Raw genomic sequence first — 26,995 nt, 5'->3', positions numbered from 1 at the left:
CTTCACCATAGGTATGTAAATGGGCTGCAGTCTCACCAGGTTGTGATCTGAGTGGCCCAGTGGGGGGAGGGGTGAGGAGCTGTATGCATCCTTGATGTTTGCATACAGCAGGTCCAGGGTTTTATTGTCTCTGGTATGGCAGGTCACGTACTGGGTGAACGTGGGGAGAGTGGCAGAGAGCGATGCATGATTAAAGTCTCCTGAGATGATGATAAGAGACTGAGGGTGAGATGTTTGCAGCTGGGACACTTCACTGTGGATGAGTTCACAGGCTGCAGCCGCATCAGCCGAGGGAGGGATGTACACAGTAATGGCTATTACATGTGAATACTCCCGGGGCAGATAGAACGGACGCAGACTGACCGCCAGTAATTCTACATCCTTAGTGCAGAGCTGCTCTTTAACGCTAATGTGTCCAGCATTACACCATCTCTCATTCACATACATCGCGAGGCCCCCACCCTTTCTCTTACCACTCTCCCTCGCGTTCCGGTCCGCTCTGACCAGATGGAATCCGTCCAGAGTTAAAAGTGAGTCCGGAGTGAGTTCGTTCAGCCATGACTCCGTGAACATCATGAGGCTGCTCTCCCTATACTCCCACTGCCGCCTGGTCAGCGCCGTCAGTTCTTCCATCTTATTCGGGAGAGACCTCACATTCCCCATAATCACAGATGGAACGGACGGCTTGTAGCGTCTCCTCTTCTCCCGACGCTTCAGTCCTGCCCGGCATCCTCTCCTCCTTCTGCGGAGCTCAGCTGGGATGTCTGGTCTCTCCCACGACGGCGGCCTGGCCTGGCTCAGCGCCAACAGCTGTTCCCGACTGTAAACAATGGAGCCATGGCTGAACGGGTCACCAGATGCGGATTTAAAAAGTTCCGAAAACAGTAGTAAACAAAGTAGGGAAAACGCTATTTGCACATCCATGTCTGTCCCGTACAAAAGCGTCACCCTACTTGCTGAAAAGAAAAACTTAAAAAGAGAAGAAAACTACAAAAATAACTAAACAGACCTAAAGTTAACCGGAGCTGCTGTAACTAGCTGCTGCTGGCACGGCGCCATCTTGAAAAATAAGTATTCTTACTGTTTTTTGGTGTTAATTTACAGCACTTTATATGGAACTGATGTTTTATTTTATTTTCTAATTATTTAGAGATTGACAAAAGAACACAGCAATATTCCTCTGGTGGTCAAAAGTAAAGGTTTCAGGCAGCACTTAGGACTAGTCTTAAATACATAAATGGTTAGAAATGCATTTGTTCAAGTCTGTTGAAAACAATAAATTACTTTATAAAGCCACTTTTTTGTTATATATCAATCTTTTGATCTGCCACAATAATGTAATGAATTTAAATGGAAATACCTCAACTTGAGGGCTTTTCTCAGCAATTTTTAGGTGAGATTAAAAAAAGATTAATTAATTGCAGATCATAATTAATTAATCTCTCCTTTTTTTTAATCTCTTGACAGCAGTAGTATATTTATACCTGTGTGTGTGTGTCTGTGTCTACCTGTGTGTAGACATACATTTATACCTGTGTATAAATGTATGCGTGTGTACCTGTGCATATGTATGTGTATACCTGTGTGTATGTTCCTACCTGTATGTGTATACCTCTGTGTATGTTCCTACCTGTATGTGGATGTGCAGCGGCTGGCTAAGCTCCGCCCTCTGAGCGTACAGTTGTATCAGACTGTAAATGTCGCAGCTCTTTGTTGCCTCCTGCAGGCCGAGTCGCAGCGCTGCAGCTGAACTGTGGCTTCGCCTCACAAAGTGAACGTCCTGGTACTTAGACAGGATGAAGTCTTTACGTTCCGCCCTGAACGCCATAAACACACAGCACCACATTAAATTAAATTGATTTATAATAATGCAACAGACTGTGTGTTAGCGTGTCTTACATGTGGCTGTGCTGGGAGGGTTTCAGAGATGTACTCAGCAGGTTTGCCTCCAGTATTTCATTAAAACCAGAGTTACCAACATTCCTGGCCAACTGGGAGAGACAGAGAGGAATACAGATGAGTATTACTTATTGTTATACTGTTATTATGAAAACAAAACTGGAGTCATGTGACAAACTTTATGATCTAGAACTAACTACAGTATCAAAACTCAAGAAAAATCTAAGCTGACTGAATACAGAAGCTAACTCCAAGCTAGATGGACATTTAGGCTAACTCTAAGCTAGCAGGATATTTATGTTACCTCTAAGTTAATTGGACATAAATGTTAATTCTAAACTAACTACACCAAGAAGCCAACACTAAACTAATATGATATAGACGTTGACTATAAGCTAACTGGACCTAGACGCTAACTCTAAGCTAACAGACATTGATGTTACCCTGTCGCTAACTGGGTTTACAACCCAACTCTCAGCAAAATGCACCTAGACAGAAACAATAAGCTAACTGGAAAAAGAACCAGTTGGCCCTGAAAGCTAACATTAGGCTAACTGGATCCAGTGTTGCCAACTCCTCAGTAAGGAAAGTAGCTGTTGGTTGTCCTAAAAGTCACTAGAAGTCGCTAAATGACATCATTGCCTAATTTGCATAATTTTCCGTTTACATGTAGTTGTAATCAACGTTGTAGGCAAGAGGAATAACATTGTGGGAGAGACAAAAAGTGAATATAAAACACCCAAAATATGTTTTTATACTAGAGGCTAAATGTAGTGATTTATTTTAGTATGACAGTGAAGAAACATTTTCATTTACATCCCGCTCTGTAAGCCAGGACGAGATCTGCAACGACTTTGCGCATGTGCGATTTATCTGCCGTCTGGCCGCGGAGTGATGTGGGTCTCCTATAATCAGACAGTGGGACTGCTGCGGGGTTACTGGACTGACCGGCTGTGCTCTGTGAAGGGGAGGAGCTCACAGCGCCACCTGCTGCTCGTTGAGGGCAGTAACTGCAGAATGATCCGAGCTTTCACATCAGAGTATCCAAAACACCAGAAAAAGTTGCTAGATTTGTTGCTAGTCGCTTTTGACAAAGAAAAGTCGCCAGGAGGCTTTGGAAAGTCGCCAGATTTAGATTAGATTAGATTTAGAGAAAGTCGCCAAGTTGGCAACACTGACTGGACTTGTGAGCTAGTTCTAGATCTGCATGCTACCTCTAAGCTACATGGACATATGAACAAGTTCAACCTAGAAGTTACTTCCAAGCGAAGTTGACTTACTTTATGTTAACAAGGTTTAAAAGAAAACTCTAAGCTAACTGGATTTAGAAGCTCCCTTCTCGCTAACTGGACCTAGAACCTCACTCAAAGCTAACTGGACCTAGAAGCTAGCTGGAATTAAAAGCTAAATTTCATTCAACTGGACTGCTAAGCTGTCTGATGTTACATTGCAGCTTTCGAACAACTAAACCTGTAGCTAAATCAAAGCTAACTGGACATGAAGCTAATTTAATTCAAGGTTCTATCTCAAACTTTCTAAATTGCGGTAAATGTTCCGTCTTCTGATACGCAGAGCATAGTAAACCTGGCTGACCAAGTTCAATTCAATTCAATTTTATTTATATAGTGCCAATTACAGGTCAAATTGTCTCAAGATACTTTACAGAACCCAAGTGACCACGCATTCGGCTGCTAAAGGATTAGCTTGTATGGAATTTCATTGTACACTTGCAATGACAATAAAGCTTCTTAATCTTGCTGGCTAACAGGTGAGACCCACCAGCAGGTCTGAGGTTCCCAGACTGTCCAGGCTCAGAGACTGGATCCTGGACACGTGGACGCCCATCTCCCTGTGGATCCCTGAACACTCGATACAGGTGAGGATGCCCAGGTTGGTGGAGAGCCATCCAGGATCTACAGAGAGACAGAGCTCACCTGAACACCACCTGTAGATTTTCACCTTAAACACTAAATGATGCCCTTTGACCTCCTGGATGTTTATTCCAGAGATACAGTAATAAATGTATAAATGGTAATAGTGTTTGTGCAGCAGAATGTCAGAACCAACCAACCAACCTTCATTTGTTCACATCTGATAAATAAGCAGTTTTTGAATATCCACAGACACTTGGTAAAATAATAATTTATACACAAAAACAGTACAAATTAAAGTGTATATTTACAGTTTATATTTTGAATTAGTTTCCATACTTTTATCTTGTTTGCTCTGTCTAAATACGGTCTGTAGTCTGTAAAAGTGCCCAAATTTCCGTCACGACTGTTGGTTGCAGCTGAGTCATTAAAGGCATCACAGTGAGGCTGAGGAGTCCAGAATTTTTTGTTTTTTACAGAATATATTTAGCAGTGACGTGCGGTGAGGTTCATGGCTGGTGAGGCACTGACGTCATCACAGCCAGATTTACAAACATATGAACTCTACAGAGTAGCTTATTCACCATTTGATTGGCAACAGTTAACGTGTTTTGTTTAAAATGTCATGTCAGCATTCTTTACATATACAAACTGTAGTATAGAAAAAAAGAATTTAAAAAAAACGTTATTATCATGTTACCTTTACTTATAAATGAAGTCCATGCGCCGCTCCTTCTGAAAAAAGGCATCGATAACTTCTTTGTAGAAGCCTTCCTTATCTTTCTTCAGTTTTAAAAGTCTCTCTGTCTCAATGGAGATCACTGCCAGTGAAGAAAGTCGTCCTTGATCAGTCCTGTTCCGACTGTATGTTTTCAGTCTTTTCAGTGCTGAGAATGACCGCTCCACCGATGCTGTAGTAGCTGGAATGGTGAGCACGAGCTGGAGCAACTTTGTCGCCTCAGGAACAGTTTCAATGAGATCCTTCTGGGCCAAAAAGCTAAGAAGCTGTCCAGGAGATTTACATCCATCCCTCACCGTTTGTGAGCTATACAGTCCAACGAGATCCGCCTTTAGCTTCATAAAGTCAAAGAATCTGGCATATTTTGACAGGCTCTGCAGTTTCGCGTCATCAAAGTTTTGGGACATTTCACCGAATTTTGCGCAGTCCACCAAACCAAGGAAAGCCAGCTCACCAAAATGATCAAACCTGGCCTTCATTTGACAGCTTATGTTCTCCAGAATGTTACAGAACACTCGTTTTCGTTCACATCTAATCGAATGTCTGTCTCCACTCTCTGTCAGGCCCAGTGTGCTGCATTTCTGCTCAAATCTGTCACAGAAACTGTCGAACTTCAGTCTCATGCGCTCGAGAGCTGCAACAGTGTCGCGGATGCGTACAAGACAATATTCAATGTCCATCACTTTGTTTTGCAGCACTCTAAAAAGTGCGTCAGTTTCATTGAAAATGTCCTCATACGCCATAAGGAGAAAGCATGTTGATGCTTTTGACAGCCACCGATCGTATCCTGCTGCCATCATCAGCGTGTCATTATCCCAGCTGTCGGGATTTTCCGTAATTACCCGAAATAACGTGCGCAGATCATTTTGGTGCATGCTTATTGTCTGCAGCAGCCTGGAGTTAGAGCTCCATCTTGTAGGTGCTGCTCTGGGTAAACGGCGCTTTACAACATCATCCAGCAAGTGAGTGCGCTTTGTGGACTTGCTGAAAAATGCCGCTAGTCCCTCAGCTGTTTTAAAAAACGTGCGACATTCGGGCATGCACTTCGCTGAATGCAAGAGCACCAAGTTCAGTTTGTGTGCGTAACAGTGCGTAAACATGGCTTCGGGCACTTTTTCTTTAATTTTAGCTTGCACACCATTAAGTTCTGAGGCCATTACAGCGGCTCCATCATATGTCTGAGCTACAAGCTTGTCAGCACAGTCATATTTCTCCAACACTCCGAGGACGTACTCAGCAATGGCAGGAGCGCGTCTGTCCTCACTCACATCGTCAAAGCCCAAAAACGCTTCCTTCACCTCACAGCCTGCTTCAGATGTAGCTACATACCGTAATATGACCGAAATCTGAGCTTGGTTTGTAACATCTGTGGTCTCATCTACTTCTACAGCAACAAATGGGGCTGCACCGATCTCCTTTTTAATGTCATTTCTAATGACATCACCAACTGCTTCGATTAAATCGTTCTGTATTCTATTAGACAGGCCAGAAAATACAGTGGATGTCTCCAAATGTCTCGCTAGCCTGTCATCTTTCTCAGCGAAAGCATGTAATAGTTCAACATAGTTGCCACGATTAGCAGAGCCTGTACTTTCATCATTTCCACGAAATGCCAGCTGTTGTTTGGCAAGGAAGCAGGTGGCATTGATGAGATCTTTTAAAATCTCTCGGTTCTCCTTTACCTTAGCATTGTGGATGCTGATGTTGAGTCTTCGCTGTTCATCCAAAGCCAAGTCGATCCTGGACATCCCGAACGTTTTTAGCGCCATTTGACTTTGAATGTGCGCGGTCGACTGATGTTTGATGAGGCTTCTTTGTAAATTCTTCAGGTCGCAATATCCCATCTGAGTCCAGACATTGTCACAAGTTGAGAAAAGAAGGCAGGAAAAGCAGAAAAGGCGGTTTCTTGCTGGACATCCACACAGCCAGCTTTTTCGTGTGTACCAGTCTGTCTGAAAAGAACGGGTCTTCTGTCCCGTTGTCTGAAGCAAACTTTTTAGCTCCGGTGTTGGTCTTCCTTTAATTATTATCTCCTGCTTCGATTGAAAGTCCAGTTTAGAAAATTCTTTCAATTTAGATATGTAATCTTCCATTTTGAAAATAAGGCCAAGCAATACGAGAAAATAAATGGATGGTTGCACTTGACTTGCTAACTGTTTACTGTAGCTTGCTGTCACTAATTCTATTATTCTGCAGCCGGGGGAATCTCTGGAATCACCAGCGCCCCCTGTCATGAGGCAGAAGAACTGCGTGCCTCACCTAGTGCCTCTTCGCAGCGGTTTTATGATCGCTCAGCGCAAGAATATGTTACACACATACAGTTGTTGATAAAAATAAAATAAAATAAACACTGTACCAATTAAACTATATACACCAATTAAACTGTAGAAATTTAGTTCATAAACTAAAAGTGTTTGAACATTTTAATAGCGATATGCAGAGGGACAGCAATGCGGTCTCACTGCAGAGCAAGCCAGCAGTTAGCATAGTCATTGTGCAATCCATGGTGAGGCTCAGCGGGCTGCTGCCTCACCGCTCGTCTCTACTTAGTATTTGAACGGTAAATGTGAAAATTCAGCGATTTTGAAAAAAAAAAAATCAAAAAATGGCGAAGTTAAATGGAAAAGAACTTTAAAGTACTAAATAAATATAACTGTTTAATTTATTTTTAATTTGATATTTCCGTGATGACAGGTGAGGCCGTGCCTCACCTGCCTCCCCTGACTGCACGTCACTGATATTTAGAGCAAACAGTTTATTTTTGGTAAATGTTTGGACAAGACATGGAGAAAAAAAGAGATTTTCATGAAAAGTCTCGATTCTAAGCTTAGATTTGGTTATTTTTCCTCATCCTTCTCAACTCATCTTTCCATTTTCACAGTTTCTGACTGGTAAAATCGTGTAATTCTGGCACTTTTTTAAAGATGACATGCCTTTCAAACCTGCTGGTGGATTTTGGGGTTGAAGAGTTACTGTATCCTTTTATTATTTCCAAACAAGCCAATGCAATAATTAGTAAATTTTAGAGAGTAACGTTACAAAGACTGCAAATAAATATAGGATTCTCTCTTCAGGACTCTTTTCAACCTGAATTATCCAATAAATAATGTCTTTCATTATGGAATAATTATTTATTTTATTTATTATGATGAATAATAATAATATTTTTTTTAAAAAACAGTTCCCTAGAATCTGAGTGACATCAATTATTGAAATTCTTGCAGATAACTAAAACATTTCAGTCATTTCAAGATAAAACCTGTTGAGGTTGTTTGTTTTGAAGCTGGAGCAGAGAGGAAGAGGATCAGAGAGCAGACATGATTGTTTGATTGATTGATTGTTTCATTGATTGATTGATTGATTGATTGATTACCTGGAGCTCCACAGTCACAGCAGCTGCTGTTTCCTGGCATGCGTCGTATGTCATCGGTGATGGCTCGGGTCAGATCCTCCACGCTGCTCTCGCCGCCTCCACCTCCTCTCCGACCGCCATCCAGAGCAACGCTCAGAGCTTCCTGCTTGCTGTTACTGAGCACCGAGATCCAGCTGGACACAGAACATGTTCTCAAGTGATCAGAAACATCAGTACAGCAGAACAACACAGAGTCTCATTAAAAGAACAATCTAGCAGCTTAGCATTGCGGTCCAGTAACACTGTACTGAGACTGTAGTCTGTCCTTGACAATCTAACACTATACATAAAATATAAAGATGCTACATGGAAACAAAGATGGTTCTTCATAGTGATACAACAGAAGAAATATTTTTAGATCCACAAAGAACCTTTCAGCAAGAAGTTCTTTAAAGAACCATCAAAATGATACCTTTAGGCACCACGAATAGCACTTCAAAAATGGAACTACTTTCAAGATAGTTCTTTAAGGTTCTCCCTGGTTCTGTTTTGATTTCAGGATTTTCTGTGTTCTGATGTTTTGTAGAACAAAAGATTCATCCAGAATAAAAATCATTACATAGTTGAGGCTCTAAAGGCATGTTGTCAGCTGACACCAAACCAAATGAAGAAGTTCTTCAAAAGGTGAAGCCACTTTGAAGAACGATTTCAGAACCATAATTCTTTGGGTAATAAAAGAATGCTACCAATTTAGCATTGCACTCCGTAACATTGTTCTTTGTATTTTGTCGATGTCCATTCAACATTTTAACTCTACAAAATAAATATACAAACTGGACCCAAAAATGGTTCTTCGCAGTGATGAAGAAGAACCATTTTTAGATCCACAAAGAATCATTTATCAAGAGGTTTTTTACAGAACTCTCACAGGAATCTCAAAGAACCATCAAAAAATGAGTCCCATAGGCACCATGAATTGCGCTCCAAAGAACAAAAAAGGTTCTTTCAGGAACTATATTCAAGACTGTTCTTTTCTGTTTTTTGATGTTTAATAGAACCCATGATTCATCCAGAATAAAAATCATTTCTTAGTTGCGGCTCTAATGCCATGGTGCTACCTGCCATCAAACCAAAAAAAGAGGTTCTTCAAGAGGTGAAGTCACTTTGAAGAACCATTTAAGAACACTATCAATTTAGCATATCACTCCAGTAACATTTTTCTTTGACTGTATTTTGTCGATGTTCTTTTGACATTCTAACCCTACAGAATAAATATACAAACTGGAACCAAAAGTGGTTGCTTTTCAGTGATGCTACAGAACAAATTTCAGCTTCACAAAGAACCTTTTACCAAGAGGTTCTTCAAAGAACCATTCAACAGTTTTGTAACAAATCACCAAAGTTTCCTCAAAGAGCCAGTAAAAAATAGCTTATCTGGTCACCATAAATGGAGCTCCAAAGAACTTTGGCAAAAAATTTGGTTCTTAAAGGAACCTTTTTTAAGACAGTTCTCCAGAGATCGACCTGGTTCTGTTTCTATAACAGGACTTGATAATCAATTTTGAAGCAAAAAATGCAACAAATTGCAGCATTTCTGGGTTCTTTTCATTAGAAGACCTTTAAAATGTTGGGTTCTGGATGGTTGGTCAGAGAGAACATGTTTAAAGATGCCAGAAATTTCTTACTCACGCCACACATTCAGGTTCATCCTCAGCCAGGAAGTGATACGTCCGATTATCTGGAGGAGAAGATGTCTGCTGTTTATTACACAGGTCTTTATTTGTGTTTATATCATCAGTGTAGATACTGTTTTCATTGTTTGTTTCATTAACACTAACTGTGTTCTGTGCTTATGTGCCGTGTAAAGTTTACTAAATTTCATCTGTTGTTGTGTTTATTTGTGTGTTTGTGTCTTACGAGAGATGAGGTCGAAGCACTTCTTGTCCTCCACGCTGGGTTTAACCTGACAGGTGAGAAGATTCAGTCTGGTGGGAGGTTTGTTAGGCTGAGACACAAACAGAAGGAAGAGGGTCGATAAGAGTCGATTAATCAAAGCTTAATGTGTAGAACAGACCTTATAGAGGACACACACACACAGAAAGACACACACACACACACACACACACACACACACACACACACACACACACACACACACACACACACACACACACACACACACACACACACACACACACACACACACACACACACACACACACACACACACACTCTCTTACAGTAGCGTGTGCGATGGTCAGGTAACAGTTGTGAACCGAACATTTCCTTTTCTGCCACATTTTCCTCAACCTGAAACACAAACAAATACCTTTAGTCCTTCAGTAACACTAATAACATCAGCGGTGTGTGTAGTTGTGCGTTTGTCTTTGTGAGGATGAATTTGCGTACTGGATTTTTCAAAAGTGATGATGTTTTATCTGCTTTCTACTCCAGGACAGATCTTCAAAGTGTTCCATTGAAAGGTTAAAGTTCCAGATAGATAAATAGAACAGACATGCAGCATTCATCATGTCACTAGTCTTTAATCTCATGAACATTAAAAGTTATGTTATCTTTGAAGAAATGACAAAATTCCACCTTTATCAGAGGCAAAAACTGCAAAAACAAAGAGAATCTCCAGATTGTCATCTTTCTGACAGTCCTTGAACTACTCATTTGTGATATTTGATGAAAATTAACCAGATGTGAGGTCAAAATCGAGACTTTTTTAAATCAAATTCACAGTCTTGTTCAAAAATGTACCAAAAATAAACTGTTTGCTCTAAACAGATTCTGTAAAAAACAAAAAATTCTGGACTCCTCAGCAAAACCGCAAGGCCTTTAATGACTCAGCTGCGACTGACAGTCATGTTACAAAAATTCAAGGACTTTTCATCTGAACTGCAGGTTGTGTTTACGCATAGGAGAGGCAAATTAAAATGTAAATAATTAAATATGTACAGTGTGTATGTACATTACACATGATGCAGTCAAGGACAGTCAGAAAATTAAAAATCTGAGGAATCTGTTTATACAGTTTCTGGCTCTGATAAATGCTGTAACTCTGTTGATATTTTAAAGATAACATGACTTTTTAAAGCAGATTTTAGGTTTCCACGGGGTTAAAATATCTCTTAAATTAGAAAATTTGCTCCTGTAAAAAATGTATTATATTTCCTGGTTATTGCTTATGATGAACTGCAAATATTTTTAACTATTTTACATTGTCTTTGGTAACATAAACACCTTTAATGTATAAAACAGTACACAAATTCAGTGTTTAATTAACTTCTCTATTACATCACTGTCAGATTAAACACATGCAGGTCAGTTGTTTCTGTACTTACCCGTCACTCTTCTTGTAGAGGAACCCTGACCTCTCTGTTCCGTACTGTTTATCTCCCAGCAGCTGATGCATGCTGTACACCTGCTTCGGCAACGAGTCCTGCACTCACACAAACACACACACACACACAAACACACAAACAAACACACACACACACACACACACACACACACACGTTACTCACCTGTGCTGTACAGGTAAATGATACGGTGTCAGTCAGTGTTTGTGTGTTGGACCTGCTCTGGTTGGACAACGGGCCTCAGTTGATCTCTGAGGGCACAAAGCTGCTTCTTCTCTTCCTCCTGACGCTGCTTCACCTGCAGACAAACAAACAAACAAACAAACAAACAAACATCTCACCTCTGATCTGCAGCAGCAAAGCAGACTAATATGGCTGCTCTAGATCACCACGGTAACAGATGCTGCGCAGCTACATCACCGTGGTAACGGATGCTGTATGGCTACATCACCATGGTAACGGATGCTACACGGCTACATCACCATGGTAACTGATGCTGCATAGCTAGGTCACCATTTTATCACCAGTGATTCTTTATCAACAATAACTTTGGTACATTTAATTAATTAATGCAAAGTTTTATCTTCATTCTATGAATATTTCCTGGGTTTCAGGTCCTTGAAGTACATAGAGGTGGGTCCAAATTTCTACTTTTTAAATTTACTTTTTCCATCATTTCTGAGCCTCAGAATTTCATCAGTTCAGCAGATAGACTCATGACATTTTAGGAGGAAAAACACGCTTGAGTTCAACAAAATCAGTTTTACATTCACTCCAGTGTCACAATATAAAGACTAAATCTGTTTTTTGTTCATTTTTTCTTATAACCAACTTTGAGCATCAATATTATGGGATGTATCATAGTTTGAACAGTAAAACTGCAGCAGTTTAATGTCTATGAGTCCTAGAAATAATCATTGGTGTCCTGGATGTGTTTCTGTTTTCTGATAATTCACCAGAGAAAACCTTAAAAAGTGCATTCTGGGGTAACTTTAAGGCTCATATCAGCGTGTTGATAGGTGGTTGGTCAGAACAAGTGAGAGACAAAGAAAGGATCTTTTTTTTTAACCTACATTTTTGATAATTTTTGACAATTTGGGGTCATTTTGGAGAAGCTTTTGTCCTTTTCGGCAAAAATTGAGTAATTTAAGAGATGTTTCTGATCATTTTGGGTGAATTTTTGGGGGTATTTTGGACATCTTCTGACTCATTTTACGCAATTTTTGAGTCATCCTGGACAAGTTTAGGGGAAAAACTGCATTCTGGGTAAACTTTCAAGGCTCATATCAGTATGTGTGATAGGTGGTTGGTCAGAACAAGTTAGAGATATGAAAGGATAATTTTTAATTACCACCAACGTAACCTTGGACTTGCCAAAACCTTGCTAGAAGCATGATGCTGCTTCTATACATGCTGCGACTTCAGTTATTTACTTTGGTAGGTGGCGCTATAGAGAAAAACAAGGCTCCCAGAGCAACGTTCCTTTACTGCAGACACAAAGGACTACGGAACTATGACAACACCACTAGAACTCTGTACTAGCGCCCCCTGCAGGCTGCTTATTGTCATTACTGTGGTCAGGACTCCATTCAGCTCTTCCATGTACTGCTTCAGCCTCTGAGTGGTGGAAACACACTCCTGCAGGAAACTGACACAAAACACACACAGTAAACACAACATGTTGATTTACTGTGTGTGTGTGTGTGTGTGTGTGTGTGTGTGTGTGTGTGTGTGTGTGTGTGTGCGCGTGTGTGTTCCTACTTGTTGTGGCTGTGGTAGTGTTTGATGAGGTTCTGCAGCAGGTCGACGCCTCGCTTCGTCTTGATCTCGTTCACCTTAATCAGATACTGACAGACAGAAGATACGAGCTACTGAGGAGGTGAAGAACACCGAAGAACCAGCTGGCAGAGAACATTCCAGAACATTACCTATAAGTTCTAATAAAGTTTTTAGGGAAACATAGTAATAGAACGTTCTTCTAAAAACATGTCCACAATGATAGCAAAGGGCAAATATTACAGCAACATTTAGAAAAACGTTCTCAAGAGGTTTTTGAGACAGAAGATTCTTGATAGGACATCCCTGAAATGTGACTAATAAATTAATAAACAAGACTGGAACATTCTGCTTAGAGCATTTTCAGAATGCTTTAGGGATGTTGGGGGAACATTTTTTAGAACATACTTCTATAAACATTTTCACAAATTTTCATGATAACAAAGGAGGAACGTTCTCAAACCAACATTCAAAAGATGCTTTCCAGATGTTATCAAGGCCTCAGACTAAAGAACATTTTTTTGCAGAATGTTTATAACGTTCCTGTAATGCAATATATTAAAGGTAGAACATTTTCTCGTTTGGTTGAGGGAACACAATATAGAACATTCCTAAATAAAACATTACTACAATGATATCAAAGGAGAAACGTTCTCAAGCCAACATTCAAAAAATGCTTTCCAGATATTATCGAGGCCCAAGATGATTTTTCCTTTTTTCCTTTCCTTTAACGTTCAGACTCTATGGAACATTCTTCGATGAAACAATTATCACAGTGTTCTCCAAAAAGGTATCACATCACACACGAAAAACATTTTTACGTGTTAGAGACCTCAGACACCACGCAGTTTTTCATAAGGAACTTTTTAGAACGTTCTTGTAATCCGATATATCAAAGGTAGAACATTTAGCCGTTGTGTTGGTTGAACGCATTACAGAACATTCAATGTTCCATGATAACGATATTATCAAAGGTGGAACATTATGGCTGCAATGTTCTGAGCACATTTTGGGGATGTTGTTAAGGGAACGTGTTATAGCATCTATAAAATGTTACCACAATGTTTAATGATAACAAAGAAATGCAACATTGATGTTTGAAAACGTTCCAACAGTGTTATCGCCAAATATTGTTGGAACATCTTTAGTTATCCTCCCTTCAAGAAGAAGATTCTTGGAATTAAAAGAAAAATTCCTGTTAAAAATACTAGTAGAACTGTCTAGAACTTCCTCAGAACGTTCTAACAGTGTTATCGCCAAACATTGTTAGAATATCTTTAGTTATCTTGCTTTCAAGAACAAGATTATGGGAACTGAAAAAGAAGGCCCTGCTGAAATTTCTAAAAGATCTTTGAAAAACTTCCTCAGAACGTTCTAAAGGTGCTATTGTCAAATATTGTTAGAACATCTTTAGATATTCTGCCTTCAAGAAAAAGATTCTGGGAAGTAAAAGAGAACTTCCTGTTGAAAATGCTACAACAACTTTCTAGAACCTCCTCAGAACGTTCTAACAATGCTATCGCCAAACATTGTTAGAACATCTTTAGTTATCTTGCTTTCAAGAACAAGATTATGGGAACTGAAAAAGAAGGCCCTGCTGAAATTTCTAAAAGATCTTTGAAAAACTTCATCAGAACGTTCTAAAGGTGCTATTGTCAAATATTTTTAGACCATCTTTAGATATCCTGCCTTCAAGAAGAAGATTCTGGGAAGTAAAAGAGAACTTCCTGCTGAAAATATTGGTAGAACTTTCAAGAACTTCCTCAGAACGTTCTTGGAACAAAAACAAAATCCATCTCAAAAAGAAGAGGAGAAACACGAAGTAGAGCAGGAAGAGGAAGTAAAGGAGAAATGGGAGGCGGGGTCACTGACCTCGCACATGCTCAGTTGGAAGGAGCGCCTCTCCTTCTCAAGCTCCTCGGCGATTTCTCCTCCACTGACCTCGCTCCTCACCATCCCATACTGCCGAGCCAGCTCCCTCTTCTCCTTCTCCACCTGCTTACTGCAAACACACTCAGCTTCATCTCTCTTCCACCTGCTTCAGAATTCAAACACAAAACAAAGACGCCCTGCAACAGATTACAGTAAAATTCAGTTTGATCTTCACTCACAATCTGCTCTCATAGTCTCTCCAGGCTCTGTCGAAAGGCTTCTTCAGATCCTACAGAAACAAAACACCATTATTAGAGAGTCACTGTAATTATTATTAGTTTGACAACATTATTTTGAGGCATTTAAAAAAATATGGCCGATAAAACCATTAAACTGTAATGGTTCCTCACCCCCTTCACCTCCCGCAGGTCTCCTTTAACCACAGAGTCCAGGAAGAAGTTGATGTTGTGCAGCATGCTCTTTAACTGCACACAAACAAGCATAGGTCATCCAAAAGATTAACTCCTGAAAGGTATCGGGTAATATTTTAGGGATTACTTCATAAGGGCAACACCAGGAATATTGAATAAGACACAAGTAGATTTTTCATTTTAAAATGTTGGTTTACAAACAAAATTAACCCTCCGCACCAAAATTTGAAAATCACATTTTCAGAACCAGAAACTGTAAAAACTGAAAAAATTGCCAGATTCTCAACTTTCCCACAGTCCTTGAACTACCCATCTGTGACACTGTGTTCAGTCAGTTAAATGAATATAAATATCAGATGAGCTACACAACTGTTCAAAAGTTTGGGGTCACCCAGACAATTTCATGTTTTCCATGAAAACTCACACTTTTATTCGTGTGCTAACATAATTGCACCATCAATCAACTAATCATCAGCCTTTCAACATCATTAGCTAACACAATGTAGCATTAGAACACAGGAGTGATGGTTGCTGGAAATGTTCCTCTGTACCCCTATGGAGATATTCAATTAAAAATTTCCAGCTAGAATATTCATTTACCACATTGACAATGTCTAGACTGGATTTATGACTCATTTAATGTTATCTTCATTGGGAAAAATGCTTTTTTTTTTCGAAAATAAGGACATTTCTAAGCGACCCCAAACTTTTGAACTCTAGTGTACATGCTGCTTGATCAGTGCCACAAAGGTGAAAACCACATGACACAAAATCATATGATTCTAAATCAGAGGTTTTTCCAGTGGAATTTGGAACGGACCATCTAACTGGAATCACACAGTTTTCATTAGACGACTATTAAAGGAAGTTTGAACCGTTCAAGAATGAATCATAGGTTTTCAATCATCGAGTTAAAAGCTGAATCATTTTTAATCTAAATTCTAAAACACTTCACAGGAGAGGTTTTAAGTGCAAATATTAAGCTTGGATGTTTTAACTGTAAGTTTTCTGAATTAAATTGGGAATGATTTGGTTCTGGGAAACAGAACAACCATGACTAGAAAGAGAGAGAACTTAAAAATATCTTCTGTCCAGAATGATTCAGTCAGAATGACAGAAATCAGAAAAAAAAAAGAATTTGTTTGATTATTTATTTTACAAAAAAAGGGTTAATTAACTGGAAATAACATGTCCATCATTTTCCAAGTGCCCACAGGTGTTACCAACACTGGAAAAAAACATATTGTAGATATTGTATTACTTCCGTTTTTAATTTGTGTCCATACTTTTCGCCTCTGCTCTGTAATGAACACCGCCTGCAATTCAACTGAAAGTCCTTGAATTTTGTCATGTAACTGTAGGTCACATCCAAGTCATTAATGGCTACTCGGTGGTGCCAAGGACAGTAGTTTTTTGTTTTTCACAGAATCTGGTTACATCAAACAATGTATTTTTGTTGGTCTCAGCTGAGTCACTGATGGCTTCACAGTTACACAGACGGGTGCAGAATTTCACACACACACACACACACACACACACACACACACACACACACACACACACACACACACACACACACACACACACACACACACACACACACACACACACACACACACACACACACACACACACACACACACACACACACACACACACACACACACACACACACACACACTTTTTTTTTTTTACAGAATTTTTACTTTTCCGTTAAAAACTATGATTTTCTAATGATTTTTTTGCATCACACTGCACAGAAGATAAGGTTTGTAAGTAAGGATTGTGTTTAGGCATGGAAGAGATTAAAATTATACTTAGTTAAATATTCAGTTCAATCGTAGTCAGCTTTATTTATATAGAGCAGATTCACAGCAAACACTACGGTTCAAAAGTTTGGAGTCACTTAGAAATGTCCTTATTTTCGAATGAAAATCTTTTTTTAATGAATATAACATTAAATTAAGCAGAAATACAGTCTAAACATAGTTAATGTGGTAAATGACTATTCTAGCTGGAAACATCTGATTTTTAATGGAATATCTCCATAGAGGTTCAGAGGAACATTTCCAGCAACCATCACTCTTGTGTTCTAATGGTACATTGTGTTAGCTAATGGTGTTGAAAGGCTTTTATCCATGTTAGCACATGGATAAAAGTGTGAGTTTTCATGGGAAACATGAAATTGTCTGGGTGACCCCAAGCTTTTGAACAGTAGTGTGTCATCTCACAGTGCTTAGCATAGTAAGGTACAGACCTTACAAATTCTAAACAGAGAACAGAAAACTCAACAGTCCAAAGATGCCTTTAGTTTCCCTATGAGCAATGGTGGGAAGGAACGAAAAAATCCCTACAATACTAAAGGGAAAAAACCTCCAACAGAACCAGGCTCAGGGAAGGCGGCCGTCTGCCTCTACCAGTGGGGTGAGGTATCTATAGTATGTAGAGACAACTGTGGACACGTATAGTTGGTCATGTTGATTCCAAGTTTCTGTTGGTATGAAAACCACTGGGATCGCAGTGAGTAAGCTGGTAAATGAACTAAACTGAATTTTCATGAGAATCTGTTCACTTTAGATTTATTCAAGTAACCCTCAAAACTTCTACAGACTTATTCAGCTATAAGGTAACTTGCAAGATATCTGTACATTGCATTGAACGGTGGACACTTGCTCTGCATGGACTCTAAAATAATTTAATTGTAATCTGTGTGACGGTTTAACTTACTCGATGACAAATCGGTGCTTCATCATACAGGTAGATGCGGGGATGTGTACATAATCACTGTCTACACAGTGACAACAGTTCAGCCTGTCTTATTTAAATTGCTACTGTCTTTTTTTTTTCTCTCTCTCTCAATAATGAAAATATTTTTGTTTGTTTTTGGTAGTTTCTGATAGGTGAACTGTGTTAATAAACATGCGGTTGCATAGAGTTTCACACTGAGCACAATATGGTTTCATTTATCCTTGTTAAAACAGAGTTTAAGAGTAAATTAGGGGCTATCTGTGATGACAGATAGAAGAGTAGTGTTCAGGGCCCTCATCTTCACCCAGATACACTTGTGGTTTTTTTTTTCGTTCTTTTTTTTGCTTGTTTGTTTGTTGGTTTTGCTTTTTTTATTCTGTTTATTCAATTTGGTTCTTTTTTCTTTTTTTCTTCTCTCTCCCTCCCCATCTTCGTGTTTCCATCTTGCCTATGCTCCAGTATCATCCAACTTATAAGACATGACAAGAACAAATAACTCTAATTGAAGTCGACCTGTCCATTTTGTCTCTCTAAATGTTAAAGGGATGAATAGCAGGGTGAAAAGGCAGAAAATCATGTCCTATCTACAGCACCTGCACAGATGTAGCTTTTCTGCAGGAAACACACCTGAAAAATAATCATGTTAACTATCTTAGGAATGGCTGGGTAGGTCAGGTGTACCACTCACAGTTTAATACTACTGCTAGAGGTACTGCAATCCTAATACATAAGGATATTCCCTTCCAGGCAAAGGAGGTGATAACTGATTTAAGTGGAAGATTTGTAATAGTCTCGGGTGTGTTGTTTTCCAGCTTTGTTACGTTGGTCAATGTGTATGCCCCAAACTTTGATGAATACTCCTTTTTTGACAAACTATTCTCCACTATACCTAGTGATAACAACTACAGCCTGATAATAGGGGGAGATTTCAATTGTGTGCTTAATAGCACATTAGATAGATCATCAAATAAAGCCTACTCCGTTACAAGATCTGCCAAAGTCGTGAACAATTTTATCACCCGGAATGGTGTCTCAGATATCTGGAGATTTAAATTTGACAACAAGAAAGCATTCTCTTTTTTCTCTAATGTTCACCACACATACACTCGTATTGATTACTTCCTTCTGGACAACAGACTACTTGGTAATGTTAGCGCCTGCTCATACCAAAGTATTACAATATCAGACCATGGTGCTGTTTCATTTCATTTAGATTAATCTAAATGCATTAGGCCATCTCGTAACTGGAGGCTGAACCCTCTTCTCCTAGTTGACGAACAATTTGTATCTCATGTTTCCACTCAAATCCGTTTTTTTCTTGACACCAACACCTCTACAGAAATTTCTCACTCCACCCTATGGGAGATACTTAAAGCCGATATTCAGGGGCAAATAATTGAATACTCCTCTAGAGCAAAAAAATTAAGAGCCTCCAAACTTAATGATATCTCTGAACTTATTGCCAATATCGATAGCCAATACTCAGCCTCACCCTCCCCAATGCTATTTAAAGAAAGATTAGGTTTGCAGACAGAATATGACTTACTAACAACAGATCGGGCAGTACATTTACTCTCAAAAGCTCAGTTTAATGTTTATGATTCAGGCGACAAGGCCGGCAAGCTATTAACCCAACAATCCCATCAAGCCCAGTCCTCTCGCCTCATTCCTAAAATATATAATCAAATAGGGGAAACACTCACAGATCGCAGAGAAATAAACAATGCTTTTAAGCAGTATTACAGCAAATTATACACCTCCGAATGTGACAACAACCCATCACAGCTTAGACTCTTTCTGGAAAAACTTAACCTCCCATCAGTTGCAGTGGAACACAACTCTATGCTAGGAGGTGAAATCTCCAAGGTAGAGATTCTGGAAGCCATTAAATCCTTGAAGCATGGCAAAACTCCAGGACCAGATGGCTACACTTCTGAATTTTACAAAAAATTCGCTCATCAGTTATGCCCTCTGCTTCAAGCCATGTACAATGAGTCATTATCACTGGGAAGTCTCCCCCCAATTCTTCGAAAAGCAGTTATAACATTGCTACCAAAAAGTGGTAAGGATCTGCTTCATTGCGCCTCCTTTCGGCCTATCTCTTTGCTAAATGTCGTCTGCAAAAGTCTATCAAAGGTGTTAGCAATGAGACTGGAAAAGGTCGTTCCACAAATAATTTCACCAGACCAAACGGGCTTCATTTCAAAAAGATATCCATGTTCAAACCTTCAACGGCTTTTTAATATTATTTATTCTCCTCCATCTGACTCTCCTGAAATGGTGACATCACTTGACGGTGAGAAAGCATTTGATCGAGTCGAGTGGCAACATCTATTTTCTTCACTCAGAAAATTCAAATTTGAGGAATCCTTTATCTTTTGGGTAAAACTGCTGTATTCTCAACCCCTGGCTGCAATAATAACAAATGGACAACAATCTGATTATTTCCCTCTTGGTAGAGGTACCCGCCAAGGCTGTAGCCTTTCTCCCCTCCTTTTTGCTATCACGATTGAACCTCTGGCTGCCGCCCTTAGACAAGCCAAGGACTTTGTTGGTATCGAGCATGGGGGGCTTGTTCATAAAATATCTTTATATGCGGATGACATCCTTTTATATGTCGCAAAGCCTCTGTTATCTATACCTGTCATACGTACTACCTTAAACCAATTTGGGAAAAAATCTCAGGCTATAAGATCAACGTTGATGAAAGCGAAATGTTCCCTATAAATCAGGCAGCCACTCAAATATTACCATCACATTCTCCATTTAGAATCATCAGCAAGGGCTTTAAATATCTTGGAGTTGAGGTCACATCTGCATTCTCATCACTTTTTGTTAAGAACTTTGGTGTTTTATTTGAGAAATGTAAAAAAGACATGGAAAGATGGAGAAATATTTCGCTGTCCATAATTGGACGAATTAACCTGATCAAAATGATTGTCCTGCCAAAATTTCTCTATCTGTTCCAAAACCTTCCAATTTTGATTCAAAAATCCTTTTTGAAATCACTCGACAAAAGCATACTGTCTTTTATCTGGAACGGAAAGCCACATAGAATCAAAAAGAGTGCCCTTCAAAGACCTAAAAATCTTGCTGGCCTGGCTTTACCCAATTTCATGCACTATTACTGGTCATGCAATATAAAATCTATGCTGAATTGGACTGATGAAAACCTAACCAATAATCCTGAGGTCTGGGTCCAAATGGAGTATACCTGCAGCCCAGTTGACTTAAAGTCTGTTCTATGTGCACCAACAACTCCTCCTCTCAGCCAGTTTCGCATTAACCCAGTGGTTTATCACTCAGTTAGAATCTGGTCCCAGTTTAGAAGACATTTCAACTTCCAGACTACCTCAATATTTTCTCCTATTAGAAATAATTATAATTTCCCACCCTCGCTTACAGACGGTACCTTTAAGACATGATACTTAAAAGGTATTAAATCTACATCAAACTTATACATTAATGACAAATTTGTATCGTTTACCCAGCTCTCACAGTTATTTAATCTACCTAATGCTCACTTTTTCAGGTACTTGCAAATTAGACACTTTGTCCAGAACAGTAATACATCTTTTCCTAATCTCCCGACAAAAAACACAATTGACCATATTTTATCATTATCTCCACATAGCAAACATCTAATCTCTATCCTATACAATAGTATAGATAAATGTGTTCCTCACTCACTTCAGGATATCAAGAGACTTTGGGAATGTGACCTTGGCAAAGAAATGACAACTAATGAGTGGGAGGCAGTGCTAAAACTAATAAATACCTCCTCCCCCTGAGCTAAGCACCGTCTTATACAGCTTAAGGTTGTGTTGAGGGTGCACTTGACCAGGGCAAGGCTGGTAAATATGTTCCCCAATACAAATCCTTCATGCCCTCGTTGTCAATGCCAACCTGCAGACCATATACATATGTTTTGGTCCTGCCCAAGACTTAATACATTTTGGTCTAACATTTCTGGGGCATATATGACCATGTTTCAAATAGACATTACTCCCAATCCCTTGTGTGCCCTATTTGGTTATAGCCAGGAGATTTCTTTACTGAAACAAAATGCTCAGGTAATAATATCATTCACCTCCTTAATAGCCAGGCGTCTCATATTTCTTTCCTGGAAAGAACAGGCACCTCCCAGCTTTACTAGATGGATCAAAGACATCATGCACTTTCTAAAACTTGGAAAAATAGAATACACCCTGAAAGGCTCTTTGCACAGTTTCAGGAAGACTTGAACCCCATTTTAAACAGGGAAGGAAAGGAAATGACTGTTTCATCACAATGTGTATATGCCTGGCACCTCTGCAGTCTTGAATTACTTATATTTAGTGCATTCATAGGTGTGGGATCTGGACCTTGGGGCTAAAAGGAGGGCTGGGGTGGGGTGGGGTAGGATAAGGTGGCATGGGGTGGGGTGGGGTAGGATAAGGTGGGATGGGGTGGGGTGGGATTGGATGAGTGGGGCATGGGAGAAGAGGGATAACTTTAAATATTGTAACTGAAATGCTGCGTCAACAATTCTGTGTTCTATATTCTTACCTGCAATGTACGCCGCAAACAAAATGCATCACAATGAAGTTAATGTGAAATTCAATAAAAACTGTTAAATGAGGACATGTTAATTCCAGGTTTTCTCAATTTTCATAAAATAAATAATCAAAGAAATTCTACTATTTAATTTAATGATTATTTAATGATTGAATCTGCCATTCTGACTGTGTCATTCTGCACAGAGGACATTTCTGAGTTCTCTCTCTTTCTTCATGGTTGTTCTGTCTCCATAGAGGTTCAGGACTTTATAATGCAGTGAACAATGAACCCACAGTGAAGAAAAATGTCCAGAAATCGCTAGATGTTCAGAGGACTAACTGGAGGTTTTCCAAGTTGAAGTTTGAAATGATCAATGAAGAGCCAATCATCCATCCATCCATTATCTATACACCACTCAATCCTCATTAGGGTCGGAGTGCTGGAGTCTATCCCAGCTGACTTAGGGTGAAGGTTCACCAGGACAGGTCACCAGTCTATCACAGGGCTATATATACAGACAAACAATCACATTCACACCTACGGACAATTTACAGTGGGTTGCAAAAGTATTCACACCCATGACCAAAACTCAATTTCTCAGAACAGAACAAAGCAAAAGTGAGTTTCACCTGTTTATATGAAAGGAAACAGCACAGACACAGCAATCCATCACTGTTTTTGTTCGCAAGCACTCTTTACTATGAATAGATTGCAAAAGTCTGTATTTCATTGTTGCAAAAGTATTCACACTAAGTCATTAAGTCACAGTCAGTACTTGGTTGCAGCTCCTTTAGCAGCAATAACAGCTTCCAATCGCTTTGGATAGCTAGCAACGAGTTTTGCGCAATGGTCCTTGGACAGTTTTGCCCACTCCTCTTTGCAATACTGCTCCAGCTGAGTCAGGTTACTTGGTGACCTTCAGTGGACGGCAATCTTCAGATCCCTCCACAGGTTTTCTATCGGGTTGAGATCTGGGCTTTGACTGGGCCAGTCTAGAACCTTCACTTTCTTCTTCCTGAGCCATTCTTGTGTCACTCGAGCCGTATGTTTTGGATCATTATCCTGCTGAAAGGTGAACTTCCTCCCAAGGTTCAGGCTTTTTGCAGACTTGAAGAGGTTTTTCTCCAGGATGTCAATATATTTCGCACTATTCATAATCCCTTGCACACGGACAAGCTCACCAGGACCGGAGGAAGAGAAACAGCCCCAGAGCATTATGCTCCCACCTCCATGTTTCACGGTAGGGATGGTATGAGCCAGATCATCAGCTGTGTTGGCTTTGCGCCAAACGTACTTCTTGGTGTTCAGGCCAAAAAGTTCTATTTTCGTTTCATCTGACCAGATCACACTTTCCCACATCGCAGGAGTGTCTTTCAGATGTGTGGTAGCATACTGCAAACGAGCCTTGAGATGTTGTTTCTTCAGATATGGCTTCTTCTTTGCGACACGCCCATAGAGACCTTCCTTGTGTAAAGTGCGGGATATTGTGGACTTGTGTATGCTAGTCCCAGCACCCTGGAGAGACTTCTCCAGGTCTTCAAGAGTGACGGAGGGGTTTGCTCTGGCTTCCCTGAGCAGTTTCATCTTGCCTTTTGCCGTGATCTTGGAGGGACGCCCTGTTCTCCGGAGGTTCATAGTGGTACCATGGCGCTTCCACTTCTGGACCAGTGATGCAACAGTACTTTTTGGCACATTGAGTGAACTTGCGATGGCTACATAGCTTTGCCCATCTCTATGCTTCTCTACAACTTTCTTTCTCAGGTCTTCTGACAGCTCCTTGGACTTCATGACTGTTGTCTGCTGACAACCATGAGATGACTGTGGACAGGTGAATATTGGGCACTATTTATAGGGAGAAATCAAGCCTATACAAGTCACAAGTGACTGAATACACTCCTGTGACACTGTGATGCAATAGTTTATAGTGTGCAATCATTTTCGACTCAAAGTAACATCTTCGGTGCAAAGGTGTGAATACTTTTGCAACAATGAAATACAGACTTTTGCAATCTATTCACAGTAAAGAGTGCTTACGAACAAAAACAGTGATGGATTGTTGTGTCTGTGCTATTTCCTTTCATATAAACAGGTGAAACTCACTTTTGCTTTGTTCTCTTTTGAGAAATTGAGTTTTGGTCATGGGTGTGAATACTTTTGCAACCCACTGTATAATAATCAATTAACCTCGGCATGTTTTTGGACTGTGGGAGGAAGCTGGAGTACCTGGAGAAACCCCACACATGCACAGTGAGAACATGCAAACCTCATGCAGAAAGATCCCAGGAAGGCGGGGATGTGAACCGGGGATCTCGAAGCTGCAAGGCCAAAGTGCTAACCACCACGCCACTGTACAGCCCAAGAGCCAATGAAATGTTTTAAAATTAAAGACAACTACATTTTTGGATTTGGAGGTTTGTTATGAGTCTAGCACTGATCATAGAGTTCAGGTTTGTCCAGTTTGGCCGCAGATTCCTGACTGAGATCTCTAAACCAGTCTGTGATCAGGTGCAGGTGTTGTGACCTTTGACCTGTGTGATGTCACACCGCCGTCACTCACCAGGTTCTTCATGGGCGACAGCAGCTCTTTGGAAAAGTCGGCCAGGCGGCAGAAGGCGGATCCGACCTCCGTCTCTCCGTTTGAGTGGCAGTTGACCGACAGCTTCTCCATGGAGTTGATGTACTGCTCCAGGTGAGAAACGTGATCTGACAGAGGAACTCTGTTAGTACAGCGTAGGGATGTTCTGGTCGAGGTTTATTTCCCCCCAATCTGATCCAAGTCATTAAATATTTAGTATATGCTCACATTGAGGCCCGATCTGACACCATTTTCCTGCACAATACACACTTAAAGAAGGTTATTCAAATTCAGTGTATCTGCTTGACAGCTGATTGGCTCTGCAACACATTAAGAAAAAAACTTCAAGCTGTTCCTTAATGTTCTGTAGGTGTTCAGGAACCCTACTGTAAAGCTCCAGTGAAATATAGTGGCAGAGGGTAGCGTGTACTGTGACTCCACAAGCTCCAAAAGACGGTAAAAACTTGTTTTCTCGACAGATGTCAGTAAATGAATTGTAGATCAGCTGTAGTACCCCATTGTTCCACCAGGTGGAGCCTCTTACTGTTAAATACAGTAGAGACCAGAGGAGGCGTCACTCAGACTACAGCTAGCTCATCTAGGTTAGCGGAGAGCATTGTAGGGGTTTAGCTAGTAAAGGGGCACCATGACTAAGACTTCTGTGATGCTTAATGACCTCTGATCGAGTTGTTCAGTCCTACAACAACAGCATTTCTTCATCCAGGCTGTTCAGGAACCTTACCCTGTAGCTCCAGAAGACACTGACTGAGATATAGTGTTAGAAGATAGGGTGTACTGTGTCTCCACAATCTCCAAAAGACGGTAAAAACCTGTCTTATCTACATGAATGTCAGTAAATGTATTGTTGATCAGCTGTAATACCTGGGTGTTCCACTGGGTGGTGCCTCTTACTGTTTAATATTGTAGAGACCACAGGAGGTGAACTCTAGGGTAACATGTAGACCAGCAGAGAGCATTGTGGGGGTTTAGCTAGTAAAGGGGCACCGTGACAAAGACTTCTGTGACACTTAATGACCTCAGTCCAGAGATCATGTTTAATACAAACTAGGATCAACTATAGCTGCTCAAATGATGTGTTTATAGCTAAAATAGCAATATTAGCACATTTATTGGTGTGTGACGTAAGTGGATCTTGCTTATTATTGATCAGTTAAACAAAGCATCGATCAGCCCTGAAGCAGATCGTTGAGGTCGGATCAGCATTTTTCTTGTCTATTGAGTTGTTTGGTTTTATGTGTTTGTGTACCTTGTCCTGATGTGTATTTGGCTTTCGCAGCTTTCTTCATCTTCTGCAGCACCAACCGGTCGCTGTCCAGAACCTGAACAAACACAAACAACAGTGGTTAGTTTGTGCATCATCTGCAGTGTGTGTGTGTGTATGTGTGTGTGTGTGTGTGTGTGTGTGTGTGTGTGTGTGTGTGTGTGTGTGTGTGTTCACCTGCTGACTCAACACACACTCAGCTGCATTCTGCTGTCTGACAATAGCAGTTACATTCCTGTGTGGGTTAAACCATCATGTTGTCATCAGCTGAAGCCTCCCCATGAAGCTGCTTTAAGCTTCAGTCACACAGACGATTTTAACAACTAATAATTTATACCGAGATCTCTGTCTTTATTATTTTTGGGTCTACCAAGGTTTATTTTGGCCACATGTTCATATAGTCCATGCAATGAAATAGAAAGTGGCTGTTCTTGAGGTCCTGCAATAAAACTAAGACATTATGTAAGAATATTCTTTAAAAACAATAGAAAAATAGCAATTAATAGGTAGATATTGTGATGTTAAAGTGATGTGGTGCAGCGTACA

General features: G+C 40.1%; 1 protein-coding gene across 1 annotated transcript in view; it reads right to left on the bottom strand.

Moving 5' to 3' along the window:
* unm_sa1614 (un-named sa1614) overlaps positions 1 to 26,995 on the bottom strand; it is a 52,419-nt gene that overhangs the window by 20,419 nt on the left and 5,005 nt on the right. The window contains exons 2-17 of the mRNA XM_023287446.3: positions 26,435 to 26,507; positions 25,150 to 25,295; positions 15,285 to 15,359; positions 15,114 to 15,163; positions 14,875 to 15,004; positions 12,988 to 13,073; positions 12,799 to 12,874; positions 11,444 to 11,524; positions 11,209 to 11,306; positions 10,102 to 10,171; positions 9,779 to 9,866; positions 9,551 to 9,599; positions 7,883 to 8,055; positions 3,679 to 3,812; positions 1,900 to 1,991; positions 1,631 to 1,817 (exon numbers count right to left, since the gene is read on the bottom strand). Of these exons, the coding sequence (XP_023143214.1) occupies positions 1,631 to 1,817; positions 1,900 to 1,991; positions 3,679 to 3,812; positions 7,883 to 8,055; positions 9,551 to 9,599; positions 9,779 to 9,866; positions 10,102 to 10,171; positions 11,209 to 11,306; positions 11,444 to 11,524; positions 12,799 to 12,874; positions 12,988 to 13,073; positions 14,875 to 15,004; positions 15,114 to 15,163; positions 15,285 to 15,359; positions 25,150 to 25,295; positions 26,435 to 26,507 (1,608 nt within the window). The remainder of the gene's footprint in view (positions 1 to 1,630; positions 1,818 to 1,899; positions 1,992 to 3,678; positions 3,813 to 7,882; positions 8,056 to 9,550; positions 9,600 to 9,778; positions 9,867 to 10,101; positions 10,172 to 11,208; positions 11,307 to 11,443; positions 11,525 to 12,798; positions 12,875 to 12,987; positions 13,074 to 14,874; positions 15,005 to 15,113; positions 15,164 to 15,284; positions 15,360 to 25,149; positions 25,296 to 26,434; positions 26,508 to 26,995) is intronic.

This window comes from Amphiprion ocellaris, chromosome 5, assembly GCF_022539595.1.
Source record: "Amphiprion ocellaris isolate individual 3 ecotype Okinawa chromosome 5, ASM2253959v1, whole genome shotgun sequence".
NCBI classification, from domain to species: domain Eukaryota; kingdom Metazoa; phylum Chordata; class Actinopteri; family Pomacentridae; genus Amphiprion; species Amphiprion ocellaris.
Note: the sequence above shows the minus strand (reverse complement) of the source record. Positions and strands in the feature narration are given on the sequence as shown.